The sequence below is a fragment of the Andrographis paniculata genome, unplaced genomic scaffold (assembly GCF_009805555.1).
Source record: "Andrographis paniculata isolate CXL003 unplaced genomic scaffold, ASM980555v1 Contig52END, whole genome shotgun sequence".
NCBI lineage: Eukaryota > Viridiplantae > Streptophyta > Magnoliopsida > Lamiales > Acanthaceae > Andrographis > Andrographis paniculata.
The window spans coordinates 7,286,751-7,304,733 of record NW_026137587.1 but is presented as its reverse complement, the minus strand read 5'-3'; the positions used below and the strand labels follow the sequence as shown (position 1 = coordinate 7,304,733).

The window sequence follows — 17,983 nt, the reverse complement described above, 5'->3', positions numbered from 1 at the left end:
AAACCACATAAAAACCCATTTTTTCTCACCACCTAAAAAATGCAGAGACTACTACACAAGTGGCAAATGAACAGAAAAGAATAGAAGGGGAAGAGAATGATCTCTTGATGGGTGGTCAATAATTTAAAAAGACTAGTCATAACCAAGCCATAGAAACAACAGAAACCTCAGAACAGTTAAGTCGAATCGACTCGGGTACTAATCCTACCCCTATAGGAAGGAAGGAAGGTCAGAATCTTAAACAAATCTACACAAGAGCTTCAATTCAAATGATGATTCTACCACAACACAGTTTAGAGCATAGCATTCAGAGCAGACTACTTAACATTTCTTTCTAATGGTTGATAACTTACAGCGCCAACATGAAACAGCAGCGGGCAGGATGGAGTGATCGATATGGTATGGTATGGTTGTCTCTAGTGTACACAAATGTATCTATCTGTGTTGCAATCCATCAGCTCATCCCTTGACGCGTACGGTGGTGGGGGGGGTGGTGGAAGCCTTGTTATCATTCTTCTCGGCGTCGCCCTCATTCTCTTCATCATCTTTCTCATCAGCCTCGGCTAGCTTTGTCAGCTCATCCTGGATAATGCTCTTTATCAATGATTTTCTTGATGTCAGATCTGTCTTGAACCGCTTAGCTGATCAAACAAATGCAGATAATTAAATTAAACAAATTGCATCCCACACCAAAAAGAAAAGGTTATATTTCATGGCAATCAAACAACAAACCGACAATGAGTAAAGTGAATGGTAATGGCGATAACAGAGTTCAAAAGAGAGTTTATAAGGGGGCTTACAGAGTAGCTTCACAATGTCAGTAAAGGTTGCCTGCAAAACACAATCAATCAGATAAATACGAAAATGAAAAGGAATACCAAGTAAAAGGAGGCAAGTAAATACTGAGCATGGCGTAATAAAAAAGTAATTCCAAAAAACTAATGGTAACTAAAAATTTGTCTATGTTATCAGGAATCTGAATGCAAGATCCTAGATAATATAGTGAAGTTTATTCTAGTAGCACTTACAAGAACCATATATCAAAAGATTTTACAACTTACTGTGTTGAAGTCAACCTCATTGAGGATTTCCAAGATCTGAACCTTAAGTTCTTCATCACTAGGTTTTAATGTCTCCTCCCTGAGCTTTTCTTTCACTTTCATAATCTTCTTCCCTGCATTCAAACAAGAACAGAATAATCAGTATCGTCACACAATCAGCTGGCAAAATAGTTTCCACATATATATATATATATGTATCAGTTACTATTTCATCAAGCAAATGATATTTCAGAATGGCTACAATTCATACCAGCGCTCTCCTTTGTTGCTGATTCCTTTGGAGGGTCTGACTTCTTGGTTGGTTCCTCTTTCTTCTTACTGGAAGACTTCTTTGCACTATTCCTATCATTGCTTTTCGCTCTACTAGGTGGTGATTTGGCAGCTGCTTTTTTGGCAGTAGAACTGGTCCTTTTAGAAATTGTAGTCTTCTTGGTTTTGGGTTCTTCAGAAACCTTCTTCGTAGAAGACTTAGCTGATCCTCGCTTCTTCTTTACACTCTCTTCCTCTGATTCTGCTTCAGAATCACTTCCTTTCTGCTCACTTTCGCCTTGTTCAGACATTTCCTCATCAGATTTCTCTGGAACACCATTTATGTCTCTCTCTTTCTCATCTTCTGATTCATCTTCTGATTCCAGATTAGTGTCCTTTGTCTCTTCATCATTCTTGGATTCACTCTCACCTTTCTTTTGACGCTGGAGAATAGATAGACTCGAACGATGAGAATGTGTATTTAAACATACCTTTTAACCAAAGCTTTCACATTATTTGATAGGGTACTTAGAAACCCTGGTTAAATGATCCTTCGTATCATGTAAACGAAGACACCAGATTGCAAACTCCAAATTCACTATGTTACTTCAAAATAACTTTGTAAAAACTATCTAAACTACCCAACATGCATCCCCAAGTCTGTCAATTTGCATATGCAAAAGTGCTCTGCAGCAATGATTTGACGTTACCAAAAATTAATTTTAATACAATCCAACATGACAGAAAAGTTTCAATTCCACCAGAAACTTACCTTCGCTGAGCTTTTTGACGGTGTCCTACTCCTAGATGCTGATTTGCTGGCACTCTTTCTCTTCTTTCCCTTAAATGACAGATCACCAGGAAAGTTAATATAGCAACTAAAATTTCCACAATAGGCTATTTCAGTACCGAACCTGATCTTTATCAGCCAGCAAATCAGAAGTAGTTGCACGAGGTTCCAGCAAAAAATCTACCAGTTTAGTAATGATCTCTTCCTGAAAATAAAACAGTTGAATTCAGAATGTCCAGTATTCATCAAGATAAGCAAGAGAAATTCTACAGACAAGACCGCGATGCAGTAAAATTTCTAGAAACAAGAATGTTTTAAACAAACCTTTCTTGCATTAGCCTTGGAAATTGGGATATCAAGAACATCACAGAACTCTACTAGTTTCTCTTTGACACACTTGTCAAGTTTTTCTTTGACTTTACTCATTTGCTTTTCCTGAACATTCATTAGGTACACTGGAAGTTACAACAAATCCAACCGAGGGCTGAAGATGTCGTGCACAATTCAAAAGCGAGTCATCCTTATTTTTTATTACCTCATTAGCAGCATTCCAAACGAAACCAGAGAATCTTGAAATATTGTTCTTCACTTCAGCTGCCTGTCCAAGTAAAAGGGGGAAAAAAAAGTATTAAAATTGACATGCGCCTCAATTTTATCAACATGAGCAAGATAGTCTCCAGCCATGGTTTGCACTTTACACTATGCTTTGCGATATTATGTGTACAAAACAAAGTGTTCTGTTAAGTAAAAAAAAAAAAGTCTAGTGTAGAAAAACTATATTTTTGTGTGTATATTATAAATATATATAATATGCATAGATTGCTTTAATGACATATGCTAATAATCACAATGATTAATTTATAGCGACTATGTCTGTATATTACCTTAAAGTGCATGCGACTGCAGTAAATACAAATATTCACTTAACTGTAGATTTAAGTGGAGAAAGATATACGTAATAATTAGTTTTCGATTTGTTGCACTGCGAAACGTAAATTTGAAGGAATCTATATTTGCTAGGAACATATTTTAGCAGGTAAGATCATAAAAACATTAAGCTCGTATATTTTGAATTTATAAATTACTCTAATACAAAAGGTAAAAAGACAGATGAATGAGCAAAAAAAATTACTTCGGATACACCATCATCCGATCATAGAAGAAAAAGATACGAATGCAGAAGGTAAATTTTCAAAATGCAGATATTAGGACTGAATCCAATATGGACATATTGACTTATACAAGTACTACTGGAAAAGGATGAATTCTTGAGAACAGCATTCTTATGCAAAAGGAGCAGTCATTAGTCATGATGTTTCTGAATGCATTTTGAAACATCAATGTACAAAATGAATTTTTTTAGCTTAGTTGGATACCGGAAATAGGATTTCCAAAAGAGATTTGACAGAAGAACTTTACCTTTCCTCTCCTTCCAAATAGAATAGTATGGAGCAATTTAAAAGTATCATCTGACTTCTTCCTCGACAGCTTATACGCCACTGAAATAGAATCAAGGCTCGGGAATAGTAAGAAATATAGTCATAAATCAAAGCAGCTAAAGTTATGCATAATCTTAAACACATAGCAAAATTCCACCTCCTCAACAGTAAATTCAACGATTATATTAAGAAGTATTGCGAACAATGATGCAATATTTTAGAATATATATTTTTTTAATAATATATCGGGAAATGTATCACCGTCTCACCGACATAAAAAGTTGTATCACACAGCCTAACACATAATACATCGCCGCCACTGTATAAACACACAAGGCAGAACTTTACAAAGATCAAACAACAGAGCATGAAATTGTTAAAATATTAAGCATTGTCCAAAGGAATGTTTGTTACTAATGATTCTGCGTCATAATATGCTAAACGACAGAACACCAACACGTGTCAAAGATAAACAAGTTCATGCTTTTGGTACACGGAAATAAGGAAAAGCAGAAGCTCCAACAGGGAACGCAGTGATCAACAGAAAGAGCTAAGAAATCCATGGAAACAACACTATTTAATACGACGAAAATAAGTTTGCAGTGCCAAAACTTCAGCCTAATTATGGGATAAGTCAAATCATCTCACTGGATTCACAAATCATGGCCCAAAACTTACAAATATCAATTGAAGCAGAGCACCTATAGAAACTATGCAGTAAGAATAGAAGTCAATTAATGCAACTCATCGAAAATTGCAATATTTGAAAATGATTCGCCGACAAGAAGCAAACAAAATTAGTTTAGCACTATACCATTTGGGATATCTTTCAGAGCAGTTCCACGACCCTGCAAATCAGTAATAGTGTGCCACTTGTAAATATTCAACGAACTATTAAATATCATCGATGATGACAAAAACATAACGGTCGAACAGAAAAGTTAAAATTAAAGATACACCTTTTCAACGTGAAACTCCTTGGCATAATCCTTGTCAATAATAGCAACCAACCTCTCCACCGATTTCCGTTCCCGAACAGGGCGATCAATTAAGGCCGCGGAAGGGGTTTTTGGCTGCTTTTTTTCTACTGGGGTTTTAGATTCCTTTGTCTTTTTGTAGGTTGGGGTTTTCAGATCTTCCTTATCTTCAGATTCTTTCTTTTTCACTCTATCCTTCTTCCCATTGTTACTCTTTGGTCTTGGGCGTTTCTTCGATCCCTTTTTTTCTTTAGGCTCATCTTCCTCTTTCACTCCATCAGTCTCTTCTTCTTCTTTTGCTTCTTCCTCTTCTTTCACTTCATCAGCCTCTTCATCAACTTCACCCTCAGTCTCTTCCTTGGTTTTCTTTTCACAGTCTTCCACCATTTCCTCACTCTTCAATTCCTCCTTTTCCCTATCTTCTCCTTCAACTTCTTGCTTTTCTTCGTTAGCTTCTGTCTCTTCCTTCTCACCCCCCTTCATTACTGAATCATCTACATGTTCCTCGACGTTCTTGCTTACATAGGGATCTCTTTTGCCCGAGTCCATATCCTGTTCCTCAACTTTCCCATCATCCACTTTATCGTCTTCTTCCATTTCAGTCGCTCCATCATGCTGCTCCCCCTTCTCATCCGCTGCATCATCAGTCTCCCCCTCCACTACAGGAGACTTCTCCACCTCCGAGTTGCCATTGGCCACAGGCTCAACCTTTTCAGAAACCGCATCTTCCTCACCCATACCGACTGCAAATCAAAAGCAGGCTTCAACAAAAATCCCGTCTTGCTACCCTGCAAACAAAATTATTGCAGACTAATTACTCTTATACACCAAATTCCAAGAACTAGCCTCGAGCCTGTACAATCAATACACATAGTCACTTGAATTTCACAATTTCTAGATCCCAAACGCAGCGGTGTAGTTGAACGAAAACACGTTTATACACAAAAACAGCCACCGCATACCCTCCTTAAAACCCCACCTGTCTTCAGCCAACCCAAACACACAACAAAACAATAATTATGCAAATTAATGCAGCAATCAAGATTAAAAAATCGCCAAAAATAGCTCAAAATTTGCTCACACAACACCAAACCCTAACCAGAAAAACTCAATCCAACCACAACAAAAACCAAACACAAATCCAACTGAATTCAAGTTAACAAAGCTAAGGATTGAGGTTAACGGCGTACAATTCGAAGAAAGCGAACCCAAGAACAGGTGCCAGAACACGCGTCGAGGCTGAACTGAAGTGATTCCACGGCTCAATCCTTCGGCTTGACAGTCGGTTTTGTACTTATCTAACACCACCGCACCTTTTCCCTGCGCAGAAATTTATACAGCGGACGTCAAGTCCGGATTTTAAATCCAGTTTAATGCCAAGTCGGATTGGGAGCGGGATTCTGAAATTAGACACGTGTACAGCTAAGATCGGACTTACTACGCACGTTTTGAATCAACGGCTGCGATTAACTTTGACTATTGGATTATATGGGCCTTACTAATGGACTTAAGCTAGTTGGACCGTAATTACTTAACCCAGTTTTGCATATTGTTTTATAAAACAAAATTGGAGTGTGGGCTTCCAACATTTTTTTTTACTTAATTAATATTATAAAAAATATTTTCATATATATAATTTTTTTATATCAATTCAAATAGGTCATTAGTTTTACATTAAATTAATAAATAATAAAATTTGATATGTAAGATATTTTTTATATTTTGTTCTTTTATAATTTATGCATATATTAATTTGATATATAATGATATATAAAAATTAAATATAAAAATTAAATGATCTGTCCCAAATAAGATGCAATATTTGTTTTTTGCACAGGTTTTAGGTGGCAGTGTTAAGCGTAATAATTTGAAAATTAGGTGATGTGATGAAGAGAAAAATGTATATTTTATTTTTTATTTGGATAATATGGGGAATAAAGTGTGGGCTAGATATTAAGTATAATTAATTATTTCTTATTTTAGAAATGTAGCAGAGTGTTTGAGATTTACCAAAAAAAAAACAATATTGCAGAGTATTTGGAACGAAGAGAGTACTAAAATAGATTAAATATATTGAATTTGTGTTTTGTTCTTTCTCTAATTTTTTTCTACATTTTTTTTTCCAAAAAATTAAAATTAATACACTACTTTCATTGTTTTTATATTTTATAAAGGATTCTCTATACTAACATCAAAAAATTTACTTTACAATAATCTCACAAAATTTACTTTATATTGGATATGATGATTGTATTTTTAATATAAAAGAAAATATTTCGTATCAAAATATTAATTTGATATGAGTTGATATATTATACTTTCTCTATTGGTCGAGTTAAAATTGTGTTATTGTTCCTTTTTTTTAGTCCGTCTGCTAAATTTATGCACTCTTGTAAATAATTTTATTATAACATAATTTTATAATATCTATTTTAATAAATAATAATTAATTTATCATTGAATTTTATTTACTCCACTTATTATTATTATTATTATTATTATTATTATTATTATTATTTTATTTTTATTTTTTTTTTATCATTTTTCTATAATATTCATATTTTTCTTTTTTCTGTATTTTAAATATTAAACTATGTAGTATTATTTTTAAATATACGTGCCAACTAAATTATTATATATATACATAATATTAATCAAAATTATGTTAAAAGATTGTTTATCTTAGAGTTGTGAATTAAATTATAAATTTTTTAATTTAGTTTGATTTGATTTTTAATATAATATCCCTTAAGTTAGACGTTGTGTTTACTTTAAATTTTAATATTATATTTATACATGACATAAATAAAAATATTTTTATTAGTATTGTTTATTATATTTGTATAAAATGTTATATAAATATAATAATAATTCTAATATTAAGTAAATAAATATGAAAGTGAAAAAAAATAAATATTTAATTTGATATAATGATTGTATATATAAATAAAACTTCCTTATCCCAAGTTAATATTTTTTGTTTTTGTTTTTTTTTTTTTGCAAAAATTAAGAGTGTGTTTGTCTTGTAAAATCTTTTGAAGGATGTTATTTTTCTATTTAATATACTCTTCCGTATGTATATTTTTGTTTTTGGTTGTTCGCAACGTTTACTTCATCATCATATTATTATTGTTAAAAAAAAAAAGATTTAACTAGTCACAAGATAAAATTATATTTATATTACTTTTAAAATATTACAATTAAAATCGATAACTCACAAGGACTAACCATGACAGGTGACCTGAAGTGTCAAGTGTAAACCCAGACCTTACGGTCACAAGTCCAATCCCTAACTCATCAGGCCATCCCTTACGGAACTCGACTTTTGATAATGGAATACGTTTCACTTAACTCAGATTTTTTCTAACAATGAAATTATACAAAGACATCAGAGTTTGATCACATAATTTCACAATTATGGTCAGGAGATCATCCTTATGTAACGAGGAAGCATAATCTTTCAAATATAAAGTGTTTCTTAAATTTTTTTAATTTGAATTCAATAATAAAAGTAATATACGATAGAATGTTGGATTGGGGTGGGCGCAGTAGATAGAACCAACACAGAAAACTCAAATGAGGAATGAATAACTCCAATCTATTGAATATAATACTAATAATAACACAGAGGTCTTTCGATAAAAAATAATAATAATAATAAGCACCCCAAGGTCAAGTACCTTATGGGAAGGCATAGTCATACACACACCACTGACACACATACTCTATAGTCTATGGTCTATACCCTAGAGAGAGTATCAAAACTGATCCGGCCACAAAAAGGCGCCCATGGCGAACCGCCTCTTCTCCTCCAAACTACCACTGAAACTCACTCCATACTGCTGGAGAAGCACATCAAGCCTCCATTCCTCCATCTTCTCGTAATCAGATTTCACATACCTCGGATAGTGCACCGGCATCTTAAACGTCGACGATTCTCCATCACCAGCCTGTTGTTTTCCGAATTCCACCGCCGCGCCGCACTCGCGCTCCTTCACCGCCCGCTCGGAAGACCAGTGCTCCACAAATATCGTGTTCGCGAAGTTGAGAAGCCAACCGAATGCCATCTGTATCACTGTATGTACTTTGCAGCCTGCACCGATTTTGTGAAAAGTGATTCCTCTTCTGCGTGCCTATATATAGGCGGTAGCGGAGAAAATATGATGTGCGTGAATCGATGGGCGATTGCTTGGAGGATTTTGCGGTTTGTTTGTTTTGTAAGATTTTTTAGATTTTCTTCTTAAAAATATTATATCAAATTTGAAATTTCATATCAATATTTATTTATATCACATACAGGTATATATCTGTATTTGTATTCAATTTTTTTATTATTCAAATCTTAATTTAAAATCTTAATCTACAAACAAACGCACCCTTATTGATTAATTAATTGAAATTTAATTCAGTGTGGCGTCTAGATGTTTCCAGCTCTAAGTAATGATTCTTTGAACGCCACGCCTTCAGATCCATGTATATTGTCACCGCTAAATTAATGGTGGAGATGTATTGGGACTTGGAGTCCCTGGACTTGTTTAAAAGTTTATCAATAATTTCAGGGGGCTTGTGTGTTGATGGTTTTGGTACAGCTGTCCTCTGGTGCATGGATTTGCCTGCGCCAATGTCCCACCTGATTATTGCCCAATCATTCAATTCTTTATTTTTTTTTTTTTTGTAATTATTAAAATTACGCTATTAAGAAAATCAATCATATTGATTGAGTATTAAATGCTCCTACGGTCATTAAAAACTTATTCATTTTTTTTATTTGCCTTTATAAAATTAGGCCTATTTGTTTTCACTTTTTTTAAAAAATAAAATAAAATATGTATATAGTGTATCTTTTAAAAATAATTATTAGATTAAAATCAATATAGTTTTATATAATATCAAACAATTATTAAAATTTAAATTTCTTTCTTTTTAAAATCCAAACTCAAAAATTTTAATTTCTATATAAAAAAAAAAACATGTACTTTAAGTACGAGTCATATGCCAAAATCAGCAGCTCAAATAATTTAGGCCCAATGGACCAAATAAATTGTTAGTGGACCCAAATCAATTTAAAGTTATATATATTGGGCCTAGAATGTCGGCCCAATATTGTTAAATCAAGCAATAAGAGAATAAGTTTTTATTTAAAAAAAAAAAGAAAAAGAAAAATCTTCTGGATAAAGCTGCAGAGAAATTTCGAGCGAGCGAAGGTGAAGTCTAGGAATCGAGCATGGCCGCAGTCTCTTCTCCATTTTCGGCGGTGCTTTTACCAGTGTGCAATTCCAAGCCACGGATTTCTGCTCCTTGTTTGATTTCATCAAAGTTAATGACCGTGAAAGCCTCGGGAATTTCCTCTTCGAGAGTTATGGCTGCTCCTGAAGCTCTGGAAGCTAACGCCGGTCCTACTGTAGCCGAGGTTTTGTTCAATCTATGTTTTGCTCTCTCGAGTTGAAGGATTTGAAGTTTATAATATATCAAATACCTAAGGATTGGTGTCTGATTGTATTGTTTAATGACTGTTTTAGGGTGAGACTCCATCGAGTGTGAGTATCAGCGCAGATACAGATAAGGTAGATTTTGTATCCTTGAACAAATTTGATTTATTATTATTATTTTTTTTTTTAGCTTGTAAGCTGAATGAAATGTGGTGTTAGATTTTTGGTTTTAAAAAATTTGGCGCAGAAATTCGCTATTGTTGTTTGAGACATTACCCAGTCTTTGCCATAACGAATTGTTTCTTTGTGATAAGCAATGGCAGAAGGATAGCGAGGCTTGAGACTAGAGGTTGAATATTTGATGTTTCATTAGCTTTACTACCTATTCAACTCTGCTTAGTAATGCATTGAATCTCTGACTGCATAGTGTTATCAAATGTATTTCCTGAAAGTTCAAATTGATTTATATATTTTTTGTTGATTTGCACTTTCGAAGTAGTTTAATTAGAGATATGAATTGGAACCATGACACGATTTTGCTCTGATGTGGCAAGTGTGTTGCAAGCTTTTGAAACTGTAAAAATTGTTAAATCTTCACTAGCTATAGATGCAATGTAGCATAGAGTCTGGCATATGCAATTTCTACTTCCTATAGCAATGTTACTGAAGCTTTTTTCTGGTAATGATTATTGTCGAAGAATCAAATGTAAACGAGCATAAAGCAATGCACTACCCTATAATGTACAGCTTTGTGGTAGTTAGGGAGTTTCAATTATATGATCCCCGAGTTTTATCTCAGGTTGCTGCCAAGCAGAAGATCAGAATCAAATTAAGATCATACTGGGTGCCCCTAATCGAAGACTCGTGTAAGCAGATAATGGATGCTGCAAGGACGACGAATGCAAAGACTATGGGTCCTGTCCCATTACCAACCAAGAAAAGAGTGTATTGTGTTCTAAAATCTCCACATGTGAACAAAGATGCAAGGTTCCACTTTGAGATCAGAACTCATCAACGGCTCATCGACATTCTCTACCCAACTGCCCAAACAATTGACTCGCTGATGCAGCTGGACCTGCCTGCCGGTGTCGACGTTGAGGTTAAGCTTTAGACCGGTATGTAACTTCTGTTTCTCATTGCATATACACATAATTGTGACGTATGCTGAATTGATGGCGGGCGAGTAGATTAAGTACAAAATAGTTGCATGCAATTTCTTCATGTGATATGCTACATGGGTTCTTTTTGTTCTGCTTATGATGTGATGCCTGCAGTATTATTCGCATTTTGGGTAGTGAATATTGCCAGAAACTCGAAAATTAGTTCGATTTTGTTGAATATAGATGGCTCCTAAAGATGGCATGTTTAATATATGATCACTTGATCTTATTTCATGAGATTATGTTTCGATTTATTCAATAGGATAGGATACTTCTAAAACTACTATGATGATATCGAACTTAGTTTTAATTTCAAATTGCATTGGATCCATTTGCATTATTGATATTAAATATGACCTAAGAATAGTTGTATTGATCAAGTTATATGCATAGGATGTATAAATATATTCCAAACATTGTTTGTGTGTTGGTAGAAATTTCTTTTTCTTTTTTCTTTTTTTTTTTTGGTTTCCTCAGTTGTGAAAGGATTTTTTTTTCTTAATTCAATTTTGTTATTCTTTTACTTTCAATATTGATGATAGAATTTAAATTTATTGGCATTCTATATGTTTGTTTGGTTTTGATTTGAAATTTAATATTTTATTTGATTTTTGGTTTAATTAGTATTACTATGGTATATGTGATGTCTTTTTTTTTTTTAATTTTTACACAAATGTAAACTCACCTATGCTTTTTTTCCCCTTTAACAGAACTGTCCAATTAGGAACCGGCCCAGCTCACTGTATTGAGTAATGTTTTTAAATGTACCCATTTATGTCACATGTGGTTTTGGCACTGTCCATGAATTTTTTTCATTACTTTTTTTTTTAAAAAAATTGTCTTTTAAAATTTATATATAATCTATTTATAATAAATAATTTTATTTTTTTATTTTATTTTTCATCTATTCTATTTATGTAGTATTAAGATATTTTTTTCCTGTATTTTGTTTCCTGCTGGGCCCAAGTGAATTGAGAGAAACAAATCTTGTTTTAAATTTAATTATCTGATTATTTAAATTTAATTTGATGTCAAACTCTATATAAAAGTTGAATTACAAGTCAAATCTATTAATTTAAAAAAAAAAATTAATAAACTAATATTTATTTATTATATTAATAGAGCAAAATAGATTGGATAATGAAAACAATTGGTATAACACAATTGACCCTTTTTGTGAAAGGGACAATTTCACATGAAATCACACACACACATATATATATACATAGAAAAAAGAGTGGACTACTGCTAACCTCCAAAACATTTTTTACCATAAAACATGAATCACAAAAAATCGAAACTATAGAAAATTTAAAACAAATAAAATCTACAAATTTTAATTTTATTTTTTTGCAGATTATTATTATTATTTTTTTTACAGAAATGATGATGATAGATGGGTGGGTGTCTTCTCGTGAAATTGAACAGTCAGACCAGTAATGGATGACAATTGGGTTTATGAAAGGCCATCCACTGTGATGCGGTTACAATTTTCAATTTTTTTTTAATAAATATTAATTTGCATTTGAAAAAATAATATTCACAATATAATTTAAATAATTAAATAATATAACTATATACTATATTTGTTTTTAATGGTTCAATATGGTTTATGCTGTTAAAATTTATGCAAAGAATAAAAAATATATCTATATACTAATCATTTACTTTTATGCTGCATTTAATGAATATTTTATTTTAATAGTAATTAATGTTAATTTTAATATGTAATTATTTATTTTTCAATCTTTGATATATTGATTAATGTAATTATATTGGTATAAATAAATACAAATCTTAAAATATTTATAATATACTGTAAATTTATATCGATTAAAAAAGAGATTGAAACTTTACCGTGGAGAGTGAAAAATGACAATAGAAATGCATCAAAAGCAGCCGGAGAAATATATTATATTTTCAAATACAAAAAGCATTATATGAAAAAAAAAAATTAAAAATTCCTTTAAGCATGATAGTACTACAACAAAGACACCCCTAACCCTACTAGTATATTTTTTTCAATACACTCTATCAATATAATAGTTGAATTTAATCATTTGCAATCCGTACAATATTTGTGTTTAATAAATAAATACCTAAAAACAAAAGTCCTTAAAGGGATGAGCTGGTGGTGTAGGGGTTAAATTTGTGACCGTAAGGTCATGGGTTCAAACACTTTCTCGTTGGGCCTGATTTGCAGGATATTACGTTCCACCGTTAATTTGAATCAAAAAATTAGATACAATAATAAACGGATCCATTTAAAGTATTCACACGTTAAGTTTCATCTCTTTTATCTTGAAGAATCAACTTATAATAAATTAATAATCATTGTCGACCCCATACATTATATAATATTTTAGTATATAATATAAATAAATGTATTTGTGTTACTTTATTTAGGATGCAAATAACAAAATGGCTTTTACCATTTTCCTACGCGAAAAAAAAAAAAAGTGACAAAAGCAGCCACGGAAAAAAAAAAAAAATTAAATTGAAAACAATAGTAGTATTTGATAATATATAAAAATAAAATAAACATTCTTTTTTTTTGCCCCAGCATCCAATGCTGAACCTAGACCACTACTGCGTCCACATTCCATTCAATTATTGGCGCTGTGCCCTATCGATCACTACATTACATTTAAACGAAGGCGGCGTTTTTATATATAAAGGATGTGTTTGTTCGGAGATTGAATTTTAAATACACTATTCATTTTATTTTTTCTTTCAAAAAACATCAAATCAAACACATATTTTTTATTTTTTATATTATACTAAAAATCAATTTTACATTCAAAATATTAAATCAACACTTATTTATATCAACTATTCAAATTCAAAATTTTTAATATTCAAATTTCAATTCAAAATTCAAAACCCCAAACAAACACACCCTATGTATTGTATGTCGTTGAAAGTATAATGGAGAGAGAATCCTATAATTAATTTTTTATATGAAATATAAATATATTTTATTAATATCCTGAGGATCATATTTACTAGGGGACGATTAACTAACATTAATTGTGAATTCTAAAACAATACATTGATGATAAGTGAGAGTTTTTTTTTTTTTTTTTTTTGAAGTATTTAAAGTTGTCTTTAAATATATTTATGGAAAATATTTTAAAGATAATGTATAGTAGTATTATTATTTTAAATATAAAAACATTAATTTAACAATTTTTTCAATAAAAGAAAATGAAAAAATATATTAAAATTTTTACATAATAAGAAACCCTAATAAAAATATAGGATGGATGCGTATATTTGGATAATTAACTATAATATTTATAGTATATTACAGATTAGGAGAGAATCGATGCAAAATTATTAAAATATATTAAGGTAAATACAAATGTAAAGAGGTATGTTATCTGTACACTTTGTATTAAATTTTGTTTTAAATAATATTTTAATGTGATATTATTTTAAAAAATGCTAATATTTTATATATTTATATAAAAATTGTAACAATTGAATAAATAATAATAATAATAATAATAATAATAATAATAATAAACAAAATACACCCCAAATTACAAAGCATTGCACGTAATATAAGTATGCCGAAACGATAATGATTCTCTCGAATTGATATTATACTAATTTAACTCAATTATTAAAGATAAATAATAATATTTATTATATATAAATATCATATTTATAACACAGTATATATTGTATTGTGTAAACAATATATCATGCTATATAAAAGTATATTTTATTTACCTTCATTATATATTTTGATTGAATTAATTAACATGAAATCCGCATATGTGCAGAAATTTTCTTATACCATACGAAAATTAGCCGTTAAGTGCAAAAGCAAAATTACAAAAGAAAGCTTGACAACAAAAGTTGGATTTAATAATCGAATGGTGGAGAATTAAAGGACAATTTTTCAATGAATTTAAGGGTTTGTATACTTATGCTTTATACAATCATTTTTTACTCTTTTTATTTTTTTCTTTTCTAAAAACTATATATTTTAAAATGTTTTTACCTAAAAAATGAATATAAACAATTAAACTAATCTTAACTTTATGCCTTATGATACTGTATTATATTTTTCACAAAACGAGTATTAAAAAGTCATTTAAATTTTTTAAAAAATAATAAAAAATCATTGCAGTAACATGTAAACAGAAATTAATATATGTGTTTACACACAAAGAGGGAGTAATACTTTTATAACTTTTCATAACTTAATAACCAAAAAAACTAAAATGATTAAATATCAAACAAAAGATTTATATTCCGCTCCAACATATTTTTTTATTTTATCTATTTTCTTATTTTAATATTGATTATAATTAACAAACTCAATTAATCAACAGTCACTATCAAAGTAAGATGTGAGCATTGTATTTTAATATTTTTAGAATAGAAATAGTAATTAAACATTTTTGAATAAAATATTAAAATCATACACTATATATAAACAAATTAAAGTTTGTAATGTAAAATAATGTAATAATAATAAGCAATCCTAAATTAAATATTTAACTGTAGTGTGATTTCCAAATTCGAAATAAGGTAAACCGACATTATTATAAATACCTATCAATGATTTCAAATAAAATCTCAACATATATGGAAAACAAATTATTAATGGCCGCAATTATTTTATTAATTCAAAAGATTCAAAGAATATGCTTCAGCCTCACCCCATTCCAAAGCTCCCGGGACTTGGTCACCGGACGTATCCCCAGAGGCCAAAATAATCTGGACTTCTAACTCCCAGGACCTCAGATAAATCCCACCCCAAAACCTTCTAGAAGCTCCACACCGTCCTAACTCCTAACCTGTGGAAATTCTACAGCCCAACGCTTTTTCGACACGCCGCCTTTCATCATCTTCTTCTTCCTCCTCACAAATCCCACTCACTGACTAATTCCCTCTCTCTCTCTCTAAAAATTACTAACAACCTTCCAATCTCCATTCATCTTCTCTCTCTCTTATAACCTCACGTTTCCCTGCGCCGCCGCCGCCAAATTCTATGCCCCCAAATTCGCTAAGGTCGCCATTTGTTCATATAAGCCATTCCTATTTCATGCCATTCAAGAACCCTAATTTAACCATGGCTACCTGCGTCCACCCTTCCCGAGCAGACCCTTCCCCAAACATCGACGACAACAATCATGTCGTCTTCACCAACTATGTCAAATTCTGCAGACCCGATTTACCCGAACAGGTCACCTGCCTCCCAATCCCAATCCCAATCCCCATCGCCGACGAGCAGCAGCAGCCACTGCTCAGATTCGTCGACGATGACATATGGGCCCAAATGAAGGAAGAAGCAAGGGCAGATGTGGAGCAAGAACCCATATTATCAAACTACTATTTCAGTTCAATTCTGTCCCACAATTCTCTACAAAGTGCCCTAGCCAATTACCTCTCTGTCAAGCTGAGTGATTCGAGCCTGACTAGCACGACCCTCTACGATCTTTTCTTGGGTGTTCTCCTTGGAGGAGATGGGGAAGAGATTATCAGAGCTGTGGGGGATGATCTGAGGGCAGTCAGGGAAAGGGACCCTGCCTGCATCAGCTATGTCCACTGTTTCTTGAATTTCAAGGGGTTCTTGGCCTGCCAGGCTCATAGAATAGCCCACAATTTGTGGACAAACGGCAGGAAAATCTTGGCCCTGATGATACAAAACAGGGTTTCAGAGGTATTTGCAGTGGACATTCATCCAGGGGCCAAGATTGGGAGGGGAATCTTGCTGGATCATGCCACTGGGGTTGTGGTTGGGGAGACAGCAGTGATTGGTGACAATGTCTCAATCCTGCATAATGTGACATTAGGCGGGACCGGGAAGGTGTCCGGCGACCGGCACCCGAAGATTGGGGATGGGGTGTTGATTGGGGCAGGGACTTGTGTTCTTGGCAATGTGAGGATTGAGGATGGGGCCAAGATTGGGGCAGGGTCTGTTGTGCTTAAACAGGTCCCGGCAAGAACGACGGCTGTGGGGAATCCGGCGAGGCTGATGGGAGGGAAGGAGAATCCAGTTAAGTTGGATGAGATGCCTAGCTTGACTATGGACCATACATCACACATTTCTGAGTGGTCTGATTATGTTATCTAAAGATTTTTGTGTGTTTGTATGGTTCTTCCTATGTATGATTGTTCTAGTTTTACATGTACTAGTGATTAAGCAAGGTTACTTGCTGCTTTAGATGTCGACCACGACGCCGACCGGACCGGACTAGATTGGCTAATAGGATCGATGGATCATATACTACTAATGTCTGGATTGGATTTGGTTGCATATCCAATCCAATTCAATCCCTCTATGTGATCGTTAATGTTATTGGAGATTATTGGTATTTCCTCTTTGGAGTTTTTTCTTTCCTAAAAGTTAGTTGTGTGGGAAAGTTAACTATGTGGTGTTTAGATTTGAATTTGGAATTATTAATTTATTTTAACAATTTATTGAGTATCCAATCCTATACATTAAATGAAAGCATACATATACTAAACATAGTAAAAGATAAGATAACAAGATTTTATCGCCTCGAATATTGTAAAATGGCATAAACATCCAAAATTTTCAAGGTTCAAAGCCGCCATAGGATTGAAGAAAAATAAAGGGCCTACTACTAAGGGTGGGTTTGTTTTTTTTGGTTCAAACAAGAGATTTACTTTTGAACTCACGTGATTCTTAAATCAGAACCATAAATATTGCAGACTGTTCAATTGAGGTAACAAGAGCAATAAACTTGTCCACACTTTTGAACCTGTAAATTAATCAAACCGAAATTACTGTTCTGATTTATGCTTAATCGGTTTTAGTTTCAGATCTTAATGATTAAATGATTCTGATTTAAAATTTTCAATTTTGGCTTGAACAGCCACAATTTTAAAATAAT

General features: G+C 32.4%; 4 protein-coding genes across 5 annotated transcripts; 2 read left to right on the top strand and 2 right to left on the bottom strand.

The window, feature by feature from the left end:
• Positions 1 to 81: 81 nt before the first annotated feature.
• On the bottom strand, positions 82 to 5,851 carry LOC127254996 (DEK domain-containing chromatin-associated protein 4-like). Its single transcript, XM_051280395.1, has 12 exons — positions 5,707 to 5,851; positions 4,499 to 5,304; positions 4,354 to 4,387; positions 3,520 to 3,599; positions 2,636 to 2,698; positions 2,425 to 2,535; positions 2,225 to 2,305; positions 2,083 to 2,151; positions 1,312 to 1,753; positions 1,062 to 1,174; positions 801 to 831; positions 82 to 641 (listed from the first exon to the last, which is right to left on the bottom strand). Exons 2-12 carry the CDS (start codon positions 5,252 to 5,254, stop codon positions 460 to 462), a joined length of 1,962 nt encoding a protein of 653 aa, XP_051136352.1. The 5' UTR covers positions 5,255 to 5,304; positions 5,707 to 5,851; the 3' UTR covers positions 82 to 459.
• Positions 5,852 to 8,093: 2,242 nt separating this feature from the next.
• LOC127255000 (uncharacterized) lies at positions 8,094 to 8,638 on the bottom strand. The gene has a single exon (XM_051280398.1). The coding sequence runs from the start codon at positions 8,581 to 8,583 to the stop codon at positions 8,275 to 8,277; it is 309 nt and encodes a 102-aa protein (XP_051136355.1). The 5' UTR covers positions 8,584 to 8,638; the 3' UTR covers positions 8,094 to 8,274.
• Positions 8,639 to 9,668: 1,030 nt separating this feature from the next.
• On the top strand, positions 9,669 to 11,954 carry LOC127254997 (30S ribosomal protein S10, chloroplastic). Of its 2 annotated transcripts, XM_051280397.1 has the most exons (4): positions 9,669 to 9,926; positions 10,036 to 10,080; positions 10,745 to 11,060; positions 11,816 to 11,954. In XM_051280397.1, exons 1-3 carry the CDS (start codon positions 9,741 to 9,743, stop codon positions 11,054 to 11,056), a joined length of 543 nt encoding a protein of 180 aa, XP_051136354.1. In that variant the 5' UTR covers positions 9,669 to 9,740; the 3' UTR covers positions 11,057 to 11,060; positions 11,816 to 11,954. The 2 variants fall into 2 exon arrangements, with proteins under 2 accessions (XP_051136354.1, XP_051136353.1); XM_051280396.1 differs by lacking the exon at positions 11,816 to 11,954 and having other exon boundaries at positions 10,745 to 11,339.
• Positions 11,955 to 15,971: 4,017 nt separating this feature from the next.
• On the top strand, positions 15,972 to 17,443 carry LOC127254834 (serine acetyltransferase 1, chloroplastic-like). The gene has a single exon (XM_051280139.1). It carries the CDS (start codon positions 16,114 to 16,116, stop codon positions 17,197 to 17,199), a length of 1,086 nt encoding a protein of 361 aa, XP_051136096.1. The 5' UTR covers positions 15,972 to 16,113; the 3' UTR covers positions 17,200 to 17,443.
• Positions 17,444 to 17,983: the final 540 nt, after the last annotated feature.